This window comes from Sus scrofa, chromosome 2, assembly GCF_054392235.1.
Source record: "Sus scrofa isolate SSC_HxYL_T2T_F1_AM1 chromosome 2, Sscrofa_HxYL_maternal_Yorkshire_Landrace_v2.0, whole genome shotgun sequence".
Taxonomy (NCBI): Eukaryota; Metazoa; Chordata; class Mammalia; order Artiodactyla; family Suidae; genus Sus; species Sus scrofa.
In genome coordinates this window covers 158,019,287-158,044,332 of record NC_139384.1, presented here as the reverse complement: position 1 = coordinate 158,044,332, position 25,046 = coordinate 158,019,287, and the positions used below count along the sequence as shown (strand labels likewise).

The window sequence follows — 25,046 nt, the reverse complement described above, 5'->3', positions numbered from 1 at the left end:
CATCACTTTCTTCTCTTGCTATTCTACAAGTATTCATCACAATCAGAACTGTCCCGTCTTCAGGTCATCTCCTCAAGGTGTTATTTCCCTTCTCGCTACTGTGCTTCGGGGAAATGTCCTTCCTATTGCTGCCTGGCATCTTGAATATCCTCAAGACAGTATTAATATAACTGCTTTTATAAATTTGTTTTGTGCTTTTTATCTGGGATATCAAGATCCAACCATGAACAAATAAATATGCTCATGGTTTAACAGCCTTCTCTCATGTTCAAGACCACCCTGTCAAAAAGAGTTACTCTACTGAATATTTTAATAGCCAGTGACTTTGGTACACAAACACATATGGAGTGGCATTCTCTCACGTACATGAACCCAACATAAAACACACATACAAATCCACTGCTCATTCATTCTCAGACTCAAGCAAGCGTACACACACATAGTCTTTCTTTCCAGAACAAGCCAGAATTACAGCCTTTTTGGTGATTGTTATAATTTTTGGAATGGTTCATAAATTTTCCAAATTCTTTTAAATTTGTAACACTTTTATCTTTTTTCTTTTTTTTTCCCAATTGTGAACCATTCCATATTGCATCTTTATTGCAAAAGTCAACATGCTTCTTAGAAATTCAGATTGTAATCGATAAAACAAACATTACATATATGAATTTAAATGTATAAACAGTTAGAAATTCAACAATATCTCCTATTATACTATTACACAAGTTCACAATTTTGTAAAAACTATAATACAGGCATACTATACATCAAGAGGAACCACTATTCCTTTTCACATGATTTTTTTTTTCTTCTTTTTGAAATAATGATCCATCACCATGGACTTTTTTCCCACCCTAACAAGACTGTTTTCCAATTTATCATCTTAGCTAGTGACAATGTTTTCCCAATGTTACAACATAAAGAAATGGAAGAAAATTCTGCATTCCCTGGAGTTATGTTTTAAGCCTGGGCAGCAATTCACTAGTGCAAATCATGCTGACCTAGACAGAATGGTGGTTGTTACTACTCAACAGCTACTTAGAAAGATGTCAGACACATCAAAAAGAACAGAATTTGCCTCATATGGTTTATGTTATTTCTGTAAATGAAGATTGCAAGAAAATAAGTCACAGTTGCTTGCTTTTAAGAGAAATTCTAAACTTGGGGATCTTAGTCCTAAAGGAAAAAAATATATACATTCAACTATTTTATGCTAATCTTAAATTTTCTAACATTATATTTAATGCATATTTTAAATTCATTTTTGAGAGTCAAATATGTTTTAGAATTCTTAGGGCATTTTAAAGTATTTTAGTTCTATTTAAGGTGTAACAAAAACTAAGTTTTATATAAAGGGCCTTAAAACTTGCTGGAAAAGTATCTATATTTTAAGATCCATCTCTTTCATCCCCTCTCCCTCAAGAACCAAAAAGTTAAACAAATTCTCAACTCTCTGTATTATGAGTGTAATAAGATGTCAATTTTAGTTTAAAAAATCATATGAAAAGGAATCTCATTCTGTTGAACTGTCAGTCTACTGAAAATTTTCTTACAGCTCCATTAATTTACTGTAATTTTCAGTTCCCAAATACAAAAATACAACAATTCTTATTGAAATCTATACGCTGGTAGTTTTAGTACACAAAAAAACCAAACAAATTATTTACAAAATTATACAGTTTAAGAAAAAACTTTGTACAAAAAATATATAAATCCTTTGTTCCCTCTATCACGTTTAAACTGTCAGGACTCAAAATATTCACCACAATGAATCTTTCAAAATATATACTGACTGAGCCACAGACATCAAGAAATTTCATTAGAGATGATGGAGGAGGAAGGAGCAGGATTGCTTATTCTAGGTACCCCATTGTAAGGTTTTCTTTCTTTTCTAAGCTTATTCTAGCTTTGTGTTATCAGAAATACAATAATAACCTAAAAGAGTAAGTCCTTAATAAGATGAAGGGGAAATTACATGAACTTAAAAATGATCCTGGTTTGATTCATCATTCCAGGAAAATAAGTAGAAGAGGAAAGACAGATATTCAGAAGATGGGATTTAAATTCTTGAAGCTAAGTAAATCTAGAGTCCTGGTGGTTTTAAGTTTCTCAGTGAACAGTTTCTATTTTGAGAAACAGTATTTACCTCAGGTAACAAAATCCTTGATATAGTGATCACCAAGAACTTTCTGAAGCCAACAGGAAGTTTAAAATTTTCACACCACACGTATTATAAAAACATAGATGTGTATACCCTTGAAAACGTGACTTCCTATGTACATTAATCATTTTATTTCCCCAGGGGTCAATACAGTGTAGTGTTGCTCCTCTGCTTTTCCATCTAACATTCAGAACACAAGGACATAAATTCACACGTATATTTTACTTAACAGATACTCTACTCTATACAGTGTACAGTAAAAATGCACACAGTGAAGGAAACTGTCTACTGAAGGATGCATATGTTCATGGGTAGCAACAAGCTATAAAATTATGAAAATATAAGGTCATCTGATCAAAGTCAAGTTACGACTCCCATTTATTACTAGCATACTCACCCCCCTAGCCCACCCCATCCCCAACCTACCCCCAGTCACCTCACCATCATGGTTTAAATTTAGGAAAAGAATTTCAGAAACTTTTAAATTCTTTTGCGTTAACTAAACTCAAGTTTTAAAAAAGGAAAAAAAAAAAAAAAAAAAAAGCTGGTTACTCTTTCCCCGAAACCCTTCTGTTAGTCTCATCAAAACATCGTTTATTTATCAAGGTGCTGGTTTAAGCTTTTTATTGGGGACTTGCGGTTGCCCAAAAGAATCACTTATCTCAATAATGAGTAACCCATTATTTCTCTATCAGGAGAAAGAAAACGCGGATGAGAAAGGGGCAACAGGTGAAAGCCTTTTACATTCTGAGTATGTTTAAAAAAAAAAAAAAAAAGACCAACTGAGGCAATGCTCAATAATTTAAAAAAAAAAAAAAAAAAAAAAAATCAGTAGCAGGAGAAGTCCAGGAGAGTTAATACGATGACAGACTGGAAATACCACAGGGCTGGCTAGCACTGCCTTACAGCGTGTACAAACACAGTTATGATTTACACTAAAATAGCACTCACTGGTGCACATTAAACCCCGCTCCAAAATTTAGACTGAATACAAATTGGGCTCCTCCTCAATAAAAAAAATTTACATTTGCTTTTCTTCCAAGACAACTCTTGAAAGCAAAAGGGTATTTTAATTACAAATATCTCCTACCCATCCATAATAGCTAAGAGTTAAGAGATTCCAGGCAATTTTGACATTTAATGAAATTTTATCAGCAGATTATAATCCAAAATAAAATTCTGAACACCCTGTCATTTACATCATAATCCAACACCAATAGCAACAAAAACAGGTGGTGTGGAAAATAAGGCTCTAGAGATTACCCATGTCATTCCTGTGGATCTTCACAACTGTGTTACAGTCACTAGGCCTTTGGCGCTTTTTAGTATCATGAACAGTTATGAGATGTATTTAAAGAGCACACTTGCTGTCCTTACACCTACTGTGTTGAAAAGAAAAATAAAAAAAAATTTTTTGGCTCATTGACTTCTTTAAATAATTTTAAAAAGTTGTTCTTCTAAACAATATTCCTAAAAATTATACAGCTCACATCAGATCTCATCTTCGCCAAGAACGAGACTCATATTCATCTTCGTCTTCATCGTCATCATCATGCAAAAACAAATCTGAGGTTTCCGTCTCCTGAAGAAAGAGAGAGAGTAAAATCTGCTCAGTGGCACAAGAACGTTAAGTGTAATACTTTTAGGACAAAGGACAAAGAGATTAGTATACAAAGCCCAGACTGGATTTACAAGCACTCAGAGTATCTTTTAGGGCAAAAAAACTCTAAAATATTTTTTAAAAAGGTATAGAAGTTCCCATCGTGGCTCAATGGTTAATGAACCCAACTGGCATTAATGAAGACGTGGGTTCGATCCCTGGCCTCGCTCAGTGGGTTAAGGATCTGGTGTTGCCGTGAGCTGTGGTGTAGGTCACAGGCATGGCTTGGATCCTGCATTGCTGTGGCTGTAGTGTAAGCCAGTGGCTATAGCTCTGGTTCGACCCCTAGCCTGGGAACTCCATATGCCGTGGGTGTAGACCTGAAAAGACAAAAAAAAAAAAAAAAAAAGAGAGAGAGAGAAAAATTAATGACTATTCGAATTTCTAAACCTTTCCTCTAATATCCAATTATCTGCGAGGAAGAAATATTACCTTCCCAACACAAATATATAAAAATCTAAAATCTTACACAAAGTAAAGGTACCTACAAACATTCCCAAAATACCAAGATTTTTCTATTTTTCTTTTGTTTCATTCTTTTTTGTAACAAGGGGAAATGTTTCTGCTTTTTTCCACTTGGTCAGAAGACTTCTGATCAGCCATAATGCTATAGCTATCTTTTAAAACCAAAATTATGGTAAATGAGGAATAACTTGCAATGCTGTCTAAGCATCTATTTTAATAAACTAGATTATTAGAAATCTAGAAACACAGGAGTAAAAATACAGGAGTATCAGAAATACAGGAGCAAAATACAGGAGTACAAAAGTGAAACTGACTTTCATTGTGTTTTTAAGAAGCTAATTAGTACTGGTATATAAGTCCTTGATTTTGATATTCTTCCCTCTTATGCTCAACTTTACACTCTCGTTTTAACCAACTATACAGAGAAAGTAAGAAACTCAAATTTATTATTTACAGAATATGAATAAAAACTAAAATAATCATATAAAATTTGTTCATTCAATTTGTCTTCATTTACCAAAAAAAAGTGTAGAGCCTTAATAAAGCCAACATAACTACAAATTTTAAAACAAGAACAGTTTCTCCAATACCAGAAAATAACCCCCAAAGAGCTTTTTTTCCATTTCTGCACCTGATCTGAGTCTTTAATAAACTTTAGACTTAGTCTTAGTTAAACACATGCATGAAAGAACTCAGTATTTATTTTTTCTCTGAAGTCAAAAAATATACAATTGGGAAATGATGTAATTCAACTCTTATTTTCAATCATTCAATTTACCTCCTCCTTGACTTCTTCTTCCTCAGTCTCAGTGGATACAGAAGGCACCTTGGCCTTGTGCCATGATATTTGTAGCCGACGGTCTTTGAATTTTGACCCTTGATTTGCAGGCTAAAATAGAACACAAAAGTTTGTACTCATATTGACAAATGATTTCTTCAAATTGTGTGCTCTTTTAAAAGTTTAATAACTTGTGTGAAGTTCTTTTTAATTAAAGGACCACATGTTCCCAAGATAGCCTAGGATTTTATGTTGATGTCATGCAAATTTTAGGATTTCTCTGGGTTTGGATGATAAATTATACAGTCATTCTACTAAGAAAAGTCATGATGAGGACAACACTGTCTTAATCTACTCACTCACTCACTTACTTATTTATTCATTTGCTTTTCAGGGCCACACCCGAGGCATATGGAAGTTCCCAGGCTAGGGGTCAAATCAGAGCTACAACTCCAGCAACACCAGATCCTTAACCCACTGAGTGAGGCCAGGGATGGAACCTACAACACCTCACGTTCCTAGTCAGATTCATTTCACCTGTGCCATGACAGGAACTCCTTAATGTACATATTTAGATTAAAACTTTACAAATGTAAGTGATTTAAAGATTATCTATTCATTTCATGACATCTCTTACAGCCCCATCTCTATCTGATAAAACTATTTCCTCCTTTTTCTGAAATACGATGTAACAACAACAAACACTCACTAGCTCATCTACTCAGTCAACAAATATTAAACATCTACTCATCCTAACTCAGGGTAAAACTGCTCAGTTTCAAATGTATTTTTTGTCATTACTATCTAAACATTTCTTTTCCTCCCCAGCAAATTTCAACAAGAGAAAGCAAAAGTTTCATTTCAAGGACAAAACAACAGAAACCCAAAGTTTCATGAAAGTGAAAGCTTAATCATTCCTACATCTTTCCTATAAATAATGCTGAGTTGCAGAATATCCTCAATTCTTGATTCAGTCCTAAAATATGTAATAGAAGGGGTTCTTTTAAATTTGGGGTTTCACTCTAGTTTTTCTAGGGAAAAGGCTGATCAGACCCATGAAGCATTTGTAAAATATTTGCACAAAACACTCAGATCACTGCATGGCAAGAGTGTACAGTAGGTCTGACCCATAACTAGTCACTACTTACCGTTTGCACTGATACCAGCTGATGACATACGGAAAAATTCCAATTATCACTTGTAGGTGTTAAGTGTTTATAACCTGACACCAAACATTTTGACTCATGGGACATACTAAACTGACCTAACAAAATAGCCCTAACCCAAACATACATTTACTATCTTTTCAAAATTAAACTTCTTTTAGTCATCATTTCACAATATATACATATGTCAATTAATTATGTTATATATCTTAAAATAATATAATGTTCGATGTCAATTATATCTCAGTAAGCCTTGAAGGAAAAAACCAAACAGGCAACACATGTAATCCCTTCTCTTACTCTATCCTTTACCATTCAGTCCAGTTACAGAAAGGCTTTCTCATTATTTTGCTCACTCCCATGTTATTTAAATTCTTCCCAGCTTTACAGAAGTAAACTGGCAAATGAAATCAGAAGACGTTTAAGGTGTGCAACATGATGATCTGGCACAGGGTGAAGGGGCTTCCCCCTGGAGTTAATTAACACGCTATACCTCATACATTTCCCCTTTGTGCAGAATGTTACAGTTCTACTCTCTTAGCAAATTTGAATTATAAAATACAGTTCTGTCAACTCTGGTCACCATGCCATACATTAGATCCTAGACTTTGTTATTCGAATTTTTAAATGAAGATATATTAATTTTATTATCGGAAAAAGCAAAACAAAAAATTTTAACTTATATTAAGTGGGTTGGTCTCTATAAAGAGGGTAGGAGTTCTACTCCGCAAAAGGAATTTTAAGGCATTAATTATTGCATATACAACTGAAGGAAGGAGAAATTTAGATTTGTATGCAGTCAAAAAGTACGAATATATAACTCCTACTACCTAACATGTAACAAATTTTAAGACTGATAAATAGAAGAAAGATGTATTTTAATAATACCACGTTAGGAACTCCTGTGGGAATCTTTAATATAATCTTAACTGATGTAGCTCAGTCAACAATTTCATGTATATTCAACATAAATATGTACATATATATATTAAAAAACATTTAAAAGAATGTTCACAGCAACACTGTTCGTAAAAATGAAGTGGAGGGAGTCCCGTGTGGTTCAGTGGGCTAGGGATCCAGTGTTGTCATTGCAGTGGCTTGGGTCGCTGTTGTGGCATGGGTTGGATCCCTGGCCTGGGAACTTTTGTGTGCTGTGGGCACGGACAAAAAAAAAAAAAAATGAAGTGGAAATAACCCAAATATCTATTAATGGAAGAAAGGAAAAATAAACTGTGGTACATTTATACAACTGAAAATTACATAGCGACAAAAATAGCAAAATACTTTTTATATAACATGAATGAACCTCATCAAGATAAGGTTCAGAGAGAAAGACACAAAAGAATACATAGGTGGTTCCATATATAAAAATGTTCTTAAATAGGTAGAGTCATACCATAACATTTAAGAATTACAAATTTAGGTGGTAAAAATACAGTTGGCTCTCATCATTTGCAATAATCACATCAAGTTCACTGCACACACTGAATTAGCAAATACTGAACCACTGTTCCTAAGGGAAATAGAGGGTTAGGTTCCTATGAGCCTCTGGTCAAAACATCTTCATCAACTGATTAATACATAACCTTGTTTTATGTTTAAAGTGTATTTAATATATACTGTTGATTCATTAACACTGAACTCACAGCCAAAACCACAATTCATGCCTGAATAAGGTTTATCTAAGCCATCTTCCCCATAAAGCACACCATTAGCCTTACTGAACACAATACAGCATTCAGAATCATACTTGGGTCCATTTTAAATACTGAATCGCTAATGAAAAGCACAAAGATGAGAAAAATATGGCACTAAATAAACTGCAAATACTGGATGAGAGCTCAAACAAGAAGGCAGAATGTCACCTTATTTGACCAGAATTGACAACATGTGCACTGGCTGACAAATTTTTCAGAGCTCTGCACATGTCTAAAAATGACCACTGAAGCACTTCACGTATTGATTTTTAGGTTGTAAATAAATTTTAGTGGATAGGTGAAAAAACAAATACAGAATCCACAAATAATGAGAATCAAGTGTATAAAGAAAGCAAGGAGGTGATTACAATAAAGTGAGGACAGAAGACAGTGGCTGCGAGGGGGCAGAAGTAAGTTTTGGAGAAGCTAAGCATGTTCTATTTTTTGACCCAAGGGACAGAAATATGAGCTGAGTACTGTCTTTAAAATTTTAAGAAAAGAGCCATGACATTTTTGTAAAAAAGAACAAGGTTTAGAATGTAGTTCTGTATTTATAAAATGATCTCATTTTAGTAAATTTTTTAAAAATGAGACTTAACATATGTATTCTCCCCCCCGCCCCTTTTTGGTCACACCTGTAACATGTGGAAGTTCTGGAGCCAGGGATCAAACCTGAGCCACAGCAGCGACCTCAGCCACTGCAATGACAACAGTAGATCCTTAACCCACTGTGCCAAAAGAGAACTGCTTAATGTATGTATTCTTATATTCACTATTTTTTTCTATGAAAATATCCATAAATAATGACTAACTTCTAAAAGTAGGCCAAAATTAAGAGGGGAGTTTTTTAGTTTTTATTAACCAAACTTTTGACTCTGTACGTGTATTAATTTTTTTCTAGTTAAAAATACTTTAGGAGTTCCCGTGGCTCAGTAGTTGACAAATCTGAGTAGGAACCATGAGGTTGTGGGTTCGATCCCTGGCCTTGTTCAGTGGGTTAAGGATGCAGCGTTGCCGTGAGCTGTGGTGTAGGCTGCAGATGCGGCTTGGATCCTGCGTTGCTGTGGCTCTGGAGTAGGCCGGTGGCTACGGCTCCGATTAGACCCCTAGCCTGGGAACCTCCATATGCCTCGGGTGCGGCCCTAAATAAGGCAAAAAGACAAAAAATAAAAAAACTTTAAAAATTTAGTACTGGCCTCTTAAAATGTCACTTACCTATCAAAATATTCAACTTTTCTATATATACATCTAGTTTCACACATGTATCTATAACACAGCTTGAAATATGAAATATTGGGAAAAGTTGCATGTCCAACAATTTAAGACTCATTAAATATAGTATGGTACATCTATGCAATAAAATACCATGCAGCCATTAAAAACAATAAACTGGGAGTTCCCGTCGTGGCGCAGTGGTTAATGAATCCGACTAGAAACCATGAGGTTGCGGGTTCGGTCCCTGCCCTTGCTCAGTGGGTTAACAATCCGGCGTTGCCGTGAGCTGTGGTGTAGGTCGCAGACGCGGCTCGGATCCTGCGTTGCTGTGGCTCTGGCGTAGGCTGGTCGCTACAGCTCCGATTCAACCCCTAGCCTGGGAACCTCCATATGCCGCGGGAGCGGCCCAAGAAATAGCAACAATAACAACAACAATAACAACAACAACAAAAAAGACAAAAGACAAAAAAAAAAAAAAAACAAAAAAAAAAACAATAAAGCAATACCATTGGCACAATTAACAGTGACTGCTGATGGGGAGTGAAATGGAATGAATGGAGGTAAAAGGAAATCTTATTTTTATTGTACAGAGTTTTCTTTTATACTTTGTATATGTGTGAGGCTGCCCCCAAATAAAACAAATACTCATATGTGAATATATGCAAATATGAAAAAATCAATTATATAGCATCAGTGAAAAATTATATGCAGTAACTCAGAAGTATGTGGAACCTTCGAGGCAGAAGTTACTCAGAGTAATTCACCTACCCAGCCATTTCCCCAAATCAGAAACAGACACCAAATCTGCGCCAGTCATCATTCATCAATCCCCTGACTGGCAAAGATGAAAACACCAAACTTCAGTGCTACCGAGGGGATGGACAAATAAGTGCTCTCATCCGATGTGACAACAAATTTAAATGAGTGCACCATTCCTGGAAGGGTACTTGGCAAATTATACTAAAATTTTAAATATACATACATATGCATGCCCTGGACCCAAGCATCTTGCTCCTACAAACTAATCCACACCCACGTTTATCAGCTGGAGACAATACTGTTTCTAGAGGGCGTTTTGGTGGGCATGCCGACTGAGGAGCACTTACTGGCATTTAGAAGGTGAGACCAGGGTGCTAGAGGACTTGCAACGGGGAGGACTATCCGCATAACAAATCATTTCACTCAAAGATGCCAAATCCAGTAAGACGTGTCTAACATTGTTCATAATAGTTAAAAAAGGAAGACACCCTAAGGAGCCATCATGGACACCAGGTTTGTTGCTACTGTAGCCAACCCAACACCATGAAGAAAAAGGCCTGAGAAGGAAAGCTAACGTTCTAAGAGAGCAGTGGAGAAACAGGAAAAGAACCTGCGTGGCTGAGTTTCTGAATTAATCAATCTTAAAACCTCCCTCCCTCTAGAGTTCTTGAAAAGAAAGAAAATAAATGTCCCTATTTTTCTAGTTTTTATCTGTTACTTGCAGCTAACTGCATCCTGAGAAGCATTTATTATCTTCATAATCAGGAAGAAAAAAAAAATCAAGTTCCACCACATATTACTGAGTACCACAGCTCAAAAATTTTACAGTTAAATGACGCACACTACTTGAAAAATGCCAAAATATAGTTCAAGCATTCCCAACATTTAGTATAAATAACTTTCCCTGTTGAAACTAGCTGAACCTCTCTTTTATGAGGAGGAAAATAATGTACCCTGCTTCTAATCCTATCTGTGCCATTGAGCAAGGCCCAATGACTTAAAACCTACAGCTTTTATCTAAACTTTAATACTAAAATACTTAAAGGCAATTCTTCATCAAGGTTTTCCCTTTTTTTGCTTCTTAGGGCTGCAGGTGCAGCATATGGAAGTTCCCAGGCTAGGGGATGAATTGGAGCTACAGCTGCCGGCCTACCCGACTGCCACAGCAATGCCAGATCTGAGCCATGTCTGCAACCTACACCACAGCTCACAGCAACGCCAGATCCTTGACCCACCGAGGCCAGGGATCAAACCCACAACCTCATGGTTCCTAGTTAGATTCGTTTCGCTGTGCCATGACGGGAACTGCCACCAAGGTTTTTAATACCCTCCTATCTGTGTCAAATGAAAGAAAAATTCTTTTTTTTAGGAGTTCCTGCCATGGCACAGTGGGTTAAAAATCCGACCGCAGTGGCTCAGGTCACTGCAGAGGTGCAAGTTTGATACCCTGCCCTGCGCAGCTGGTTAAAGGATCCAGTGTTACTGCAGCTCTGATTCAACTGATGGCCTGGGAACTCCCCTATGCTGCAGATGCAACCATAAAACATTTAAAAATAAATAAATGAAAAATAAATAAGTTCTCATGTACAACACTTATCCTCAAAAAAAAAAAAAGTTTCTTTTTGGACTCACTGATTTTATCCTTAAAATATATAAAACTCTTAGAGACTGTATATATAGTCTGCAAAGCCTAACATATTTACTATCTGGTCCTTGATTAGGAAAAGTCTGCTGACTGGTGATATATATGTTTTATGTCGTTACAGATAACTTGCACTGTGCTTAAATAGTCTCTATATTTTAAATTTGTGTATAGAATTATCCCCTGAATAACACATATTAGCACTGACCCTCTGCACAGCTGAAAATCTAAGTAATAACCTACAGTCAGCCTATTACTGAAAAAATCCTTGTATAAGTAGACTATTGCAGTTCAAACTCATGCCATTCAAAGGCAAACTATTTTTAAATTTACTCCTATTTTTAATGTAAATACCTGGGACCTAAAAAGCCCAAGATTTACATGTATCCTTAAACTTGGTTTTAAAATATGCAGTATGAAAATGCTGAAAAGTGAGCATGAACTTTAAAGTCTAATTTTTAAAATAATTTATATTCATTTGGAAAGCATTAAAAACAGAGAAGAGCCAGAAGGAAAAAAAAACCTGAAAGCTAACTTGAATTCTCCCACTTGGAACAATTTAAAGCACTTTGATTCCAAGTTTGTATATAATCTCATATCCCAACTTTTCTTAACCTAAAAGACAATCCTGAGAATTTTTTCATGTCATTATACTTTAAAAACATGCTCTGCTTATTTTTCAAAAATTTTTTTTTTTGGCGGTGCAAATGACACAAGGAAATTGCGGGGCCAGGGACTGAACCTGCACACACAGCAGCCCAAGCCGTTGCAGTGACAATGCTGGATCCTTAATCCACCATACCACAGGAGATCTTCTAAAATCAAGCGTTTAACAGCAGCAAAGTACTTGTGAGCACTTAGATGGTTTCCATTTCCAACCATTATAAAGAGTGTTCTGTGGCTGTGGCGTAGGCCAGTGGCTACAGCTCCGATTAGACCCCTAGCCTGGGGTCCTCCATATGCCGTGGGAGCGGCCCTAGAAAAGACAAAAAGACAAAAAGACAAAAAAAGAGTGTTACCGTCGTGTCTCAGTGGGCTGCAAACTTGACTAGTATCCACAAGGATGCTGGTTCGATCCCTGGCCTCACTCAGTGGGTTAAGGATCTAGCGCTGCCACAAGCTGCAGCATAGGTCGCAGATGTGGCTTGGATCTAGAATTGATGTAGCTGTGGCACAGGCCTCAGATGTAGCTCTGACTGGACCCCTAGCCTGGGAACTTCCGCATGCCGTGGGTGTGGCCCTAAAAAGCAAAAAAAAAAAAAAAAAAAAAAAAAAAGAGTGCTACACTGAGCACACTTCCAGCTATCGTTTGTGTAATTCCTGTATGATAAATTCTTAGAAGTGGATTAATGAATATAAGAATAAACTGGGAGTTCCCGTTGTGGCGCAGTGGTTAACGAATCCGACTAGGAACCATGAGGTCGCGGGTTCGGTCCCTGCCCTTGCTCAGTGGGTTAACGATCCGGCGTTGCCGTGAGCTGTGGTGTAGGTTGCAGACGCGGCTCGGATCCCGCGTTGCTGTGCCTCTGGCGTAGGCCGGTGGCTACAGCTCCGATTCAACCCCTAGCCTGGGAACCTCCATATGCCGCGGAAGCGGCCCAAGAGATAGCAACAACAACAACAACAACAAAGACAAAAGACAAAAAAAAAAAAAAAAAAAGAATAAACTGAAGGACTCCAGAATTAGGTCCTCACACCTCAGAACAGCTTCACTAAAATTCAACCTATTATCTTTCACACATTTGTTGATGATTCAAGATCATTTAAGGACTATAAAAGAATACTGAAAAAATATACTTTTACTTTAGCTTTTGTGGGATATAAAAGGCCTTGAAGAAGAGTTCCCTATTAAGTTTCCTGAATCTATTTAATGTCTAGGCACATGTATTTCTATATTTCTATACTGCCCAGTGTCTGTCACTAGATAAGTGTGTTTTTAGCACTCAAGACTGTCTGACAGAACCCTATCAAAACAAAAAATAAACTATAAAATACTACCAAAACTAATGGCAGTGTCTCATTCTTACAGCTGCCTCCCCTGCCTTGGCTTTGTCTGCTCCTTCCCCAAATGCCTAGTATGCCCTTTTCTACAAACCTAATGCCTATTTCAGAGTTAGTAAGTCTACGCAGATAAAAACTGGTTATTACTAGATGCTCTAGAATGACTCTATTTATGACAATGAAAAAGAGCCACTGGAGCACAACTTCTGAGTTAAAATTTAAACATTTAGACAAAAAAAAAAAAAAAAAAAAAAAAGAGTTCCCATCATGGCTCAGTGGTTAACGAATCCGACTAGGAACCATGAGGTTGCGGGTTCGGTCCCTAGCCTTGCTCAGTGGGTTAAGGATCCGGCATTACTGTGAGCTGTGGTGTAGGTCACAGATGCAACTCAGATTCCGCATTGCTGTGGCTTTGGCGTAGGCTAGTGGCTACAGCTCGGATTAGACCCCTAGCCTGGGAACCTCTATATACTGAGGGTGAGGCCCTAGAAAACACAGAAAGACAAAAAAAAAAAAAAAAAAAAAAAAAAAATTTACTGGAGTTTCCATCGTGGCACAGCAGAAACAAATTTGACTAGGAACCATGAGGTTGCGGGTGATCCGTGGCCTTGCTCAGTGGGTTAAGGATTTGGCGTTGCTGTGAGCTGTGGTGTAGGTTGCAGACATGGCTCAGATCTGGCTTTGCTGTGGCTGTGGTGCAGGCTGGCAGCTGTAGCCCTGATTAGACTCCTAGCTTGGGAACCTCCATATGCTGTGGGTGTGGCCCTAAAAACAAACAAACAAACAAACAAACATTTACTTAAAGGTCTCCAGTAACCCTCAGGACAGAGCATGCAGCTTCCTATCTAACAAGATTATCTACTTTTTACAACTAAAGCTTTTTACAGAGTCATATTTATAAAAATTCTGCTTTACATTATTCAGTGTCACTTCACCAGAGCTGGCAGTGGGTCTAAATGCCCAACTATTTGGCAAAAAGGAGATTTGAATGTTATATATTCACTGAAAGTCAAAAATCAACATTTACCCAGCCTCCACATGTGCGTGCGTGCATGCGTGCGTGTGTGTGTGTGTGTGTGTGCGTGTGTGTGTGTATAATCTCCTTTACTCCTCAAAGAAGTCACTTAAAGACAATCCCCACTTTACAAAAAAAGAAAATAAGAGTCAGACAGATATCAGACTAGTGAACCAAATACCTGCCAGAGCCCAGATGTCTCTCAAATCTGGACTTTTTTTTATTTAGCCATGTTGTGCAGCAGCTTGATGTGGGACTCAATTCCCAGATCAGGGACTGAACCTAGCTCTTGGTGCTGTAAATGCCAAATCCTAACCACTAGACCACCAGGGAACTCTTCTAAATCTGGACGATTTATATCAAAGAATCCACCGTTCCCCAACAGCCAAGGTGAAAGAGGATTAATGGGCATCAAACCAGTATGAAACTATGGGGTGAAGTCTGGCTCCTCAAGATTTCCCTCATCACCTTTAACACTTCCCAGGGCTGAAAATGTTCTCTTTCAAAAAAGCTGTTTTGAGGATTAGGCATCATGGATGTTAACAGCCAACTGTGTATTTTCACCTTAGTGCTGCCACTTATTAACTGTGGGGTCTTGGCTGACTTTTTAAAGCTTTCGTTGTCCCATCTATACACGGGACACACACCACACGCACTTTACACAGTAATTGAAGATTACAGGAGACTATGTATGAAAAAACACATGGGTCCAACCCCCCGCCCAGTGCAGTGGGTTAAAGGGCCCGGCACTGCCACAGGTGCGGCAATTCAAAAAAGAGAAGAAGAAAATGCTCCAGCGCAAATAACAATCAAAAAATAACTACTGTATGAATTAATGAATGGTTAGAAAGAGGAGATATTTTATGAGTATGCGAAATAAGAAAGACATTTACTTGTGGCAAATATCTATTTCCATGTTTGTCTAAAAGTAAGTGGGTCACCACTGCATACAGAATATAACTAAACATGACTCTCATCCTAACAATTTCTTCCTTTGGATTTTGCCTCCATTCCAAGATTATTTTCACTTATTGACTATAAACACCTGGTAAACCACATAATAAACCCTAAAACAAAAATCAAATACAGCTCTGGAACAACTTGTTACTACAAGTGCGTTTATGTGAAATACCATGGAATATAACATGAGCTGTTTCTTGATCTTCAAATATATTAGTAAGAATTTGCTAAAACCCACGACTTTAGAACTTAATTTTCTAGTCTATAAAACATTTGACATTTAGACAGAATGCAGCGAGGAAATGCTGACTAGAGTGTTTTCAGAGTTAGCATTTGCTACTTTAAAAACTTACTGAAAAGTGCTGAAGTAAGTCATCCTTTTCCTCCTCAATGAACCCCCCAACTGTCAGTGCTTTGGGGCGGTGGTCCACCACCATGTGACTCAGTGAGCCCCGGCCTCTTCCTCCACGGCCTCGGCCTCGGCCTCGACCTTGAGAGGACATGGTCTTTCCTCGACCCACAGGTAAAATACCTAATCGTGCAGCCTGAAAAACAACAGAAGGTAGAGTATTATACACACTGTCAGAGTAAACCTTGGAAAACAGAGGAAAAAGAAAGCTATTTTGGAGATGTTAAACATAATGGTAACTCTTCTTAAGCCTCACCTCAACCTGTAACTGACTCAGTTTCTTCCGTAACTCTGTTGTGTCTTCTCCTGAAGACAGTCTCTTGTGAAGGTCCAGTTCAGTATCTAACAGTTCTTTTTGGGCCTTTGGAAAAAAATTGAAGGTAAAAATGTATCTTTTAGAAAACTTAAAAAATCTTGTTCAGAATATATTATTCTCCTTATGGAATGACACATGTCTCTTCTGGGTAAATGTGAGAGTATGCAATAAATATGAGTGTTTTAAGGAAAGTAACTTTACAGATATAATATTGAAGACATACAGAGTATGTAACTGGCAATAACAACAAACACTGTTACTGCTTAAGATGGCCTAAAAGTCAGACCTTGGAAACAGTCATCTGAGATGAAGGAGCTGAGAATGAAAGCACCGTAAAGGAAGCATAATGGGGTAAAATAAATTATACAGTACAAATTCATTAATAGTGCAAACATAAGTTACATAATTTTACAAAACTGCTTTCAGATTTGAACCCTATAACTACTGTCACTCTTTTTTTTGGGGGGGGGTAAGAAACAAATTACCAGTCTTTAAGTGGTATGACTGTGAGAAATTCTCTTTCCCCCATACTTTCTCAAAGTTTTTCTATAGCTAAATGTTCTTTCTATAACCAAGGGAAATTTTTTTTAAAATAACATTTTTATTATATTTTTGTAAAGCAATTTTTTTTTTTTTTTTTGTCTTTTGTCTTTTTTTTTGTTGTTGTTGTTGTTATTGTTGCTATTTCTTGGGCCGCTCCCGCGGCATATGGAGGTTCCCAGGCTAGGGGTTGAATCGGAGCTGTAGCGACCAGCCTACGCCAGAGCCACAGCAACGCGGGATCCGAGCCGCGTCTGCAGCCTACACCACAGCTCACGGCAACGCCGGATCGTTAACCCACTGAGCAAGGGCAGGGATCGAACCCGCAACCTCATGGTTCCTAGTCGGATTCGTTAACCACTGCGCCACGACGGGAACTCCAAAGCAATTTTTTTTTTTGGCCATGCCTGTGGCATGTGAAAAATTCCTGGGCCAGGGATGGAACCCACATCACAGCAATAATCCACACCACAGCACTGGCAACAGTAGATCCTTAACATGCTAGGCCACCAGAGAACTCCCTAAAAAGCAGCCTTTTCTTTTGTCTTTTTAGGGCCACACCTATGGCACATGGAAGTTCCCAGACTAGGCGTCCAATCAGAGCTGCAGCCGCTGGCCTACGCCACAGCAATGTCAGATCCGAATCGCTCCTGAGACCTACACCACAGCTCAGGGCAACGCCAGATCCCTAACCCACTGAGTGTGGCCAGGGAGCAAACCTGCATCCTCATGGATGACAGATATGTTTCCACTGAGCCATGCCGGGAACCTCCCTAAAAGCAATCTTAATGAAAAATTTTACATTCCTTTACCAATAGCAAACCATAATTTCACATGTAATATAATATCGTACATAAAAATCTGCATTATATAATCTGACAAATTGATTCCCAGTTCTCAAACAGCTGCAAACTTATCTAAATCCCACTGCAGAAGTTCCCACTGTGGCACACTGGGTTAAGGATCCAGTATTGTCTCCACGGTGGCACCAGTTAAATCCCTGGCCTAGCACACTGGGTTAAGGACTGCTGCAGATGTGGTATGGGTCACAGGTGTGGCTCGGATTTGATGCCTGGCCCCAGAACTTCCATATACTACAAGTGTAGCTGAAAATTTAAAAAAAAAAAAAAAAAAAAAAGAATCCTACTACAGAGCTGTAGAATAATGAGGGAACCACAATGCAAGCAGAAGTATTCTTCTAGGATAAAGAAATAAATAGAAACTAACAAAATTAAGGTTAAATGGACCTAGAACTTTTGAACTTTTAGAACTTTTGATTATTCTTTTCAATACAATGCCATATGTTTAACGTACTAAAGCCAGCAATGTCTTTTGAATATTAAAAGTATAAAATTATTTAAAAAAAATGCTGAAATAGGAAATGTTTCTCTCCTTGCCATCATTCTAGTGGTTTTACCCTCAGCATGGAGAACCCAAAAAAAGCAATTAAAAAACACATCTTTGTTCAAACAAGGTATTATCAATTACTTCTTTCAAAGGGAGTAGAGAGCATCTACAGAAACATTAAGAACCACGTTGCTGTGGCCCTGGTATAGGCTGGTGGCTACGGCTCCGAATAGACCTCTAGCCTGGGAAACTCCATATGCTGCAGGAGCGGCCCAAGAAATGGCAAAAAAAAAAAAAACCAAAAAACAAAACAAAACAAAACAAAACTATTGGAGTTCCCGTCGTGGCGCAGTGGTTAACGAATCCGACTAGGAACAATGAGGTTGAGGGTTCGATCCCTGCCCTTGCTCAGCGGGTTAATGATCCAGCATTGCCGTGAGCTGTGGTGTAGGTTGCAGATGCGGCTCTGATCCCGCGTTGCTGTGGCTCTGGCGTAGGCATGGAGAACCCAGCATGGAGAACCCAAAAAAAGCAATTAAAAAACACATCTTTGTTCAAACAAGGTATTATCAATTACTTCTTTCAAAGGGAGTAGAGAGCATCTACAGAAACATTAAGAACCACGTTGCTGTGGCCCTGGTGTAGGCTGGTGGCTACGGCTCCGAATAGACCTCTAGCCTGGGAACCTCCATATGCCGTGGGAGCGGCCCCAAAGAAACAGCAAAAAAAAAAAAAAAAAAAAAAAACCATTAAGAAAAACTGTGATTTGTATTGTCTCACATTAGACCATTAGCTGCCTAACGGTTTCCCTGCATTTCTAACTGCCAAATACAGAACAGATGTTCAATAACCCTACAATGAGTGAAAAATGCATACAGATACCTCTGTTTTTGTCTTTACTTTAGATGGTGTGGAGACTGCAGAAGATGTCTTTAACTCATCTTTCAATTGTGAGATCTTTTCTCCAAGCTCTTTTAAAGTCTTCATTATATTTGCTCTCTCTTCTGGTTTCATGTTTTTGTTTTTTTCTAGCTTGGATATTAACATCTATAAAATAAACCAAAAAAAGTAAAACTAAGCGTCATAAATTTTAACATAAATAACCTTTAAAACTTTATTGGTGATATCTTTGTAAAGTCCATTCCATACACCAATTCTAGCAAGCAGATAAACGTTTGTGTTACCTTTTGGCATTCTATTTGTTTTTCTAACACTTCTTGCCTCTTTTTCCTCATATCTTGTTGTAGCTTCATCGCTTCCTATATGAACGGGTAAAGAAAAAATTAGTAATGAATAAATAAATTTGCCAGTGATACATAAGGCTACATTCTCAACTCATTCCTTCTGCATCATTCCTTACATGAGAAATTTTCCTCCTAATCAAAAAATAGCTGAAACCAGAGATGAAACCTTCAAACATATCTTCCCTTTTCAAACATATTTTCCCCAACATTTCCAACATAAAAGAATTCACATTTATAACTGTACTTTAATATTTAAAATATGAATATTTAGAAGTTCCCACTGTGGCAAAGCAGAAATGAATCTGACTAGGAACCATGATGTTGAGGGTTTGATCCCTGGTCCTGCTCAGTGGGTTAAGGATCTGGCATTGCCATGAGCTGTGGTGTAGGTCACAGACACAGCTTGGATCTGGCATTGCTGCGGCTCTGGCATGGGCTGGCAGCAAAAGCTCTGATTAGACCCCTAGCCTGGGAACCTCCATATGCTGCGGGTGCAGCCCTAAAAAGACAAAAAAAAAAAAAAAAAAAAAAACCGAATGTTTAAAATAAACCTCTATTATGTGAGGTTTATTCACTTGAATGACCTGAATGTATGTATAAAGAAAAATAAAAGCTGTTTTCACTTTCCAATGGAATAAGCCAAATCCTTATTTTTGAAATTTAAAATCTAAAAATGTGAGATGCATCTATAGGTTAGAAATGATAGCAAAATTATGGATTTTTCTGGAAAATGTTCCCTGTAACCCCTCTGTTAACTCTCCAATTATAGTGAAATAATATATATGAATATCTGTTTTATTTCAAAAACTCTATGTGAATTTAAATCTAAGTTAATAATGAAACTCAGAGCTAAGTCATATGACGAGGACTACTTAACTGTTATACTTCATGCAAAACATTATCTAACTTACAAAGCCAGAAAAAGAATTAAAAGAGAAAATAACGAAATAAAAGTGTCTATTTCTCTCCCTTGCAGGAAAAAAAAAGTGTATTTCACTTTCATGTAGAATAAAAATAGTTCCTTATGCTTGATGTAGCAGTGAAAGGCAAATGCAAAACATTTTTTGCCCATCTTTTTTCAAGTGTACAATGCATCAAGCAGCAGCTAAATAAAGGTTACAATGTAGATCCGTAACATGAATGGTTCAAAGGTGTTAACATAATCACTTAAGAATTCAGGAGTTCCCGTCGTGGTGCAGTGGTTAATGCATCCAACTAGGAACCATGACGCTGCGGGTTCAGTTGCTGCCCTTGCTCAGTGGGTTAACGATCCGGCGTTGCCGTGAGCTGTGGTGTAGGTTGCAGACACAGCTCACATCTGGCATTGCTGTGGCTCTGATGTAGGCCGGCAGCTACAGCTCCAATTGGACCCCTAGCCTGGGAACCTCCATATGCCACGGGAGCGGCCCTAGAAAAGACAAAAAGACCAAAAAAAAAAAAAAAAAAAAAAAAAATTCACTACCTCCTTTGGAGTTCCCACTGTGGTGCAGCAAAAACAATCCGATTAGGAACCATAAGGTTTTTGGGTTTGATACCTGGCCTCGCTCAGTGGGTTAAGGATCCGGAGTTGCCGTAAGCTGTGGTGTAGGCCAGCAGCTGTAGCTCGGATTAGACCCATAGCCTCAGAGCCTCCATATGCCGCAAGTGTGGCCCTAAAAAGCAAAAGCAAAAGCAAGAAAAAAAAAAAGAATTCACTACGTCCTTTCCTCTTTAAGAATCAAGGCTGTTACCTGCTTCTTTTTAAGAACTTCTTGGACATCATGAGACTTTGACCCCGAACAAAGTTTTGAAGGTGTCTTTAAGTTTGAGGAGCTGTAAATCATTTTTGGATGGCCTGGAGGTGAAAACATCTATGAAACACAAACATGATTAAATTAAATCTTAAAAATGCCTTAAGATCGTTTTTTAAAAAGACAGTATATATTTTTAAGAGTTAAAGAAAATTCTTTTACATTTACAATCTTCATTTATAAAAGAGGTTCTTCATACATAAACTCAATTGTTATTCATATACAAAAACAAAAATTAATCTCTACCGATAATGCTATATTTCAATGTACTGAATACACTTATTTTTCTTTATGGTTTTTTTATCTGCAAGAAAAAGAACAACCCCTGACATCTAGGAGCTGGACTGCCACCTCATAGCTAAGTCTTAGTGTCCTCTTGTTAAATATAAACAACTTCATAGAATATTAACCTCAGACAAGGCTACTCTTGCAACTATGGCGGATCAAGGCAAAGACAAGATATACTCCATAATCCAGACTAAACACACATACACAAAACCCCAAGAATATCCAAACCACAAAAATGACTACACATCTCTCTAGCCTCACTAATACGAATGACTACAGCTTCTTTACCAATTACAGTCAGCCTAATTCTAATCTTCCCTGCTTCCAGCTAAGACTTATTAACATATTTGATCATGTAATTACTCCTGTTTCCTTTAACCTTCCCCCAAATTAACTAACACTGCCAATCCTAAAATAAGTCCTTGCTAACACCCTCTAAATGAAAATGGTCCATGGTTTCACTGTATATATTCCCTCGCTGAATAATGAATTCAATCTGTTCAACTAGAGGTGTATTCCTGAGGACTTTTGGCTAAAGCTGTTTTCCACAAAGCTAAATAAGAAACCATGTTTCTAATAACCGCAAACCCTTCTAAGAATTAACCATAATCTTAATTTATATTTAATCCAATGCTATACGAGTTTACAACCAAACATAAGACAAGCAGTTAGCGCACAGCTCTGACTGCAAGCAAGATGATGGCCCTCTTCACTGTGCTCATTTTCCTACTAAGATTCCTTTCTGAAAAGGCAACCCCAGTGAATCTTCCCCTCTTTCAGTCACGGCAGAGCAGCATGCCATGCGACCTTCTATCCAGTTCTAGTCTTCCCTGACATGCTCCACTCCTGTTTTTGCTGTCGTTGTTTTCCTTTTTAGGTATACCTGCAGCACACGGAAGTTCCCAGGCCAGGGATCAAATCGGAGCTGCAGCTGAGGCCTAGGCCATAGTCACAGCAGTGCAGGATCCAAGCCACATCTGCAACCTACACCGCAGCTTGCCACAGCTTGTGACGTATACCACAGCGTGCGACCACACCAGATCCTTAAGTCACTAAGTGAGGCAAAGGCTTGAACCTGCAGCCTCACAGATACTATGTTGGGTTCTTAACCTGCTGAGCCACGATGGGAACTCCAGCTCTTCTACTTTTAAATTAACTATGAATTCATGATAAAAGGGACGCAGGACAAAATATTTAGAAATTCTTGGAGTTCCCATCGTGGCTCAGTGGTTAACGAATCCGACTAGGAACCATGAGGTTGCGGGTTCGGTCCCTGCCCTTGCTCAGGGGGTTAAGGATCTGGCGTTGCCATGAGCTGTGGTGTAGGTTGCAGACACGGCTCAGATCCCGCGTAGCTGTGGCTCTGGTGTAGGCCGGCAGCTACAGCTCCGATGAGACCCCTAGCCTGGGAACCTCCATATGCCGCAGGAGCAGCGCAAGAAATGGCAAAAAGACAAAAAAGAAAAGAAATTCTTGGAAAATTCAATCACATAAGTAATATATATACAAAATACAAAACTTCTCTTATCATACAATACTTAATTGTCCTAAAAATTAAGCTACTTTAAATATACAGGAAACCCAAGTACTGCAGGAACCCGCACAATGTTCATGTTATTACTTATCAAAATTTAAATAGCAATATCTACAATTTATTGAGCACCTATGATGTGCTAATAAGTACTTCCTTTTTATGCTTTACCAACATGAAAAATTTTAATCCCCACAGCAACTCAGCTTATTGAAAATGAAACCAAGGATTGATTGCCAGCTATCTAATACAACTAGTAATACGCAGGACAATCAGCAGAGGCTGTCTGACTTCAAATGAAATTCAGTAATGGACTATTTTGAAACAAAGTATAAAATTATACATAAAAATCTTGATATGTACATCTCCAAGCAGCAACAATCATCAATTTAACATTATTTAACACAAAATAACCTTGTTTTATTTAAACCCCCAACTGCATCATCATCCCAAATACCACATATTATTTTATCTACAAATATTTGTTGTCTCTAAAAGATAAAGACACCTCTTTTATTTATTTATTTATTTATTTATTTAATTTTTGTCTTTTCTAGGGCCACTTCCCGCGGGATCAAACCTGCAACCTCATGGTTCCTAGTCGGATTCATTAACTACCGTGCCACGACGGGAACTCCAGGACTCCTTTTTTAAATAAAACCACATACCATCATCACACTTAAAAAAAATTCTTCAATATAATTAAATATTCACAGCTCTAGATTCTATTAATTTTCTAAACATGTTTTCACACCCAAGTTAGGACCTACTAAGGTCCCTATAGTGCCACTGGTTATATCTTGTAAAGTGTCCTTTAATTTCATTTCCCTGTCTATATCTTTCTATTTCCTTACAAACCACCCGGTGAAGGAAGCAGATCACTCAACCTGCAGTGTGCACACAGGATTCTATGGTACCCTCTGGCATGTTCCTCGTCCTCTGAATTTCCTTTACACTGGTGATTAGTTCTAGAACCTTTACGACATGTTTTTCATCCTCTGACAGAATGCTAGTCATCTCTGACAAATTCCTTGCTTTCTGGTTTGACGAAATAATCTAGGCTCATGTGGAACACTGTCAGCCCCAGATCTGGGAACAGCCATTTCTTCAAGGACGCCTGGTCCTTTGCATGCGGGCTGAAGGGGGTGTCACTGCTCATTACCTACCACTGGGCTGGTCATTGTTTCTACACCTTTTTAGCAGACAGAATTAGGAAACGTTTCAGAGGTTTTTTTGATTGTTATTTTTTTAATGTATAATAAATAAGATTTTATATTGATAATTCCAGCTCAAATGAACGACCACAGTGTTTTAATTTAATCTCATCTATCTCACATCTCTTTTCAGCTACACTGAACATCTCAGTTGTCAAAAGACACCAGTATAACTCCTCATCTGATTTGTGTCGCAATGCTTACAAATCAAAGAATGCCAACAGAGCCAACAAAATGATTTCTGAAAATAGCTTCTTGGAAAAAAAAAAAAAAAAAGAAAGAAATGGCAAGTTTGCTGGGCTGTAATTAAAAAAAATGCTTTTTGTCCTCAGCGAACATCTCATTAGGAATTAACAGTCAAATAACTGTCTTGATGCACTCTCTATGCAGACAAGTTAGTTCACTGGTTTAATTTTTAGGGATTACTATTATTATTATTATTACTTGCTTTTTTAGGCCCATACCCGTGGCATATGGACGTTCCCTGGCTAAGGGTCTAATTGGAGCTGCAGCTGCCAGCCTATGCCACAGCCATAGCCGACGCCAGATCTGAGCCATGTCTGCGACCTACACCACAGCTCACGCCAACACTGGATCCCGATCCCACTGATCAAGGCCGCCTCCTCATGGATACTAGTCAGACTTGTTTCCACTATGCCACAATGGTAACTCCAGGGATTACTTTTATTTTATCATTATATGCAGCATTTACATGGTTTCAAACGAATCTATAAGACATAGCTAAAGCTGTCTGGCTTCTTCCATTCTTGCAATAACCACCAAGATTTAAATCACATGGATTTGTTTTGTTTTGTCTTTTCTATTACAACCAGATGCTCATATGTTTC

General features: G+C 37.9%; 1 protein-coding gene across 7 annotated transcripts in view; it reads right to left on the bottom strand.

The window, feature by feature from the left end:
• Window positions 1-476: 476 nt before the first annotated feature.
• RBM27 (RNA binding motif protein 27) overlaps window positions 477-25,046 on the bottom strand; it is a 75,591-nt gene continuing 51,021 nt past the window's right edge. For 5 of the 7 annotated variants that reach the window (XM_003124070.7, XM_085014923.1, XM_085014925.1 and 2 more), the window contains 7 exons: window positions 21,106-21,225; window positions 19,316-19,390; window positions 19,014-19,178; window positions 16,185-16,289; window positions 15,873-16,064; window positions 5,065-5,175; window positions 477-3,743 (listed from right to left, as the gene is read on the bottom strand). In XM_003124070.7, coding sequence (XP_003124118.4) covers window positions 3,660-3,743; window positions 5,065-5,175; window positions 15,873-16,064; window positions 16,185-16,289; window positions 19,014-19,178; window positions 19,316-19,390; window positions 21,106-21,225 — 852 coding nt within the window. In that variant the 3' untranslated portion in view covers window positions 477-3,659. Of the gene's footprint in view, window positions 3,744-5,064; window positions 5,176-12,229; window positions 12,760-14,286; window positions 16,065-16,184; window positions 16,290-19,013; window positions 19,179-19,315; window positions 19,391-21,105; window positions 21,226-23,500; window positions 24,748-25,046 lie in introns of those variants that run through there. The other 2 variants (XR_014838984.1, XR_014838985.1) reach the window with 2 other exon arrangements.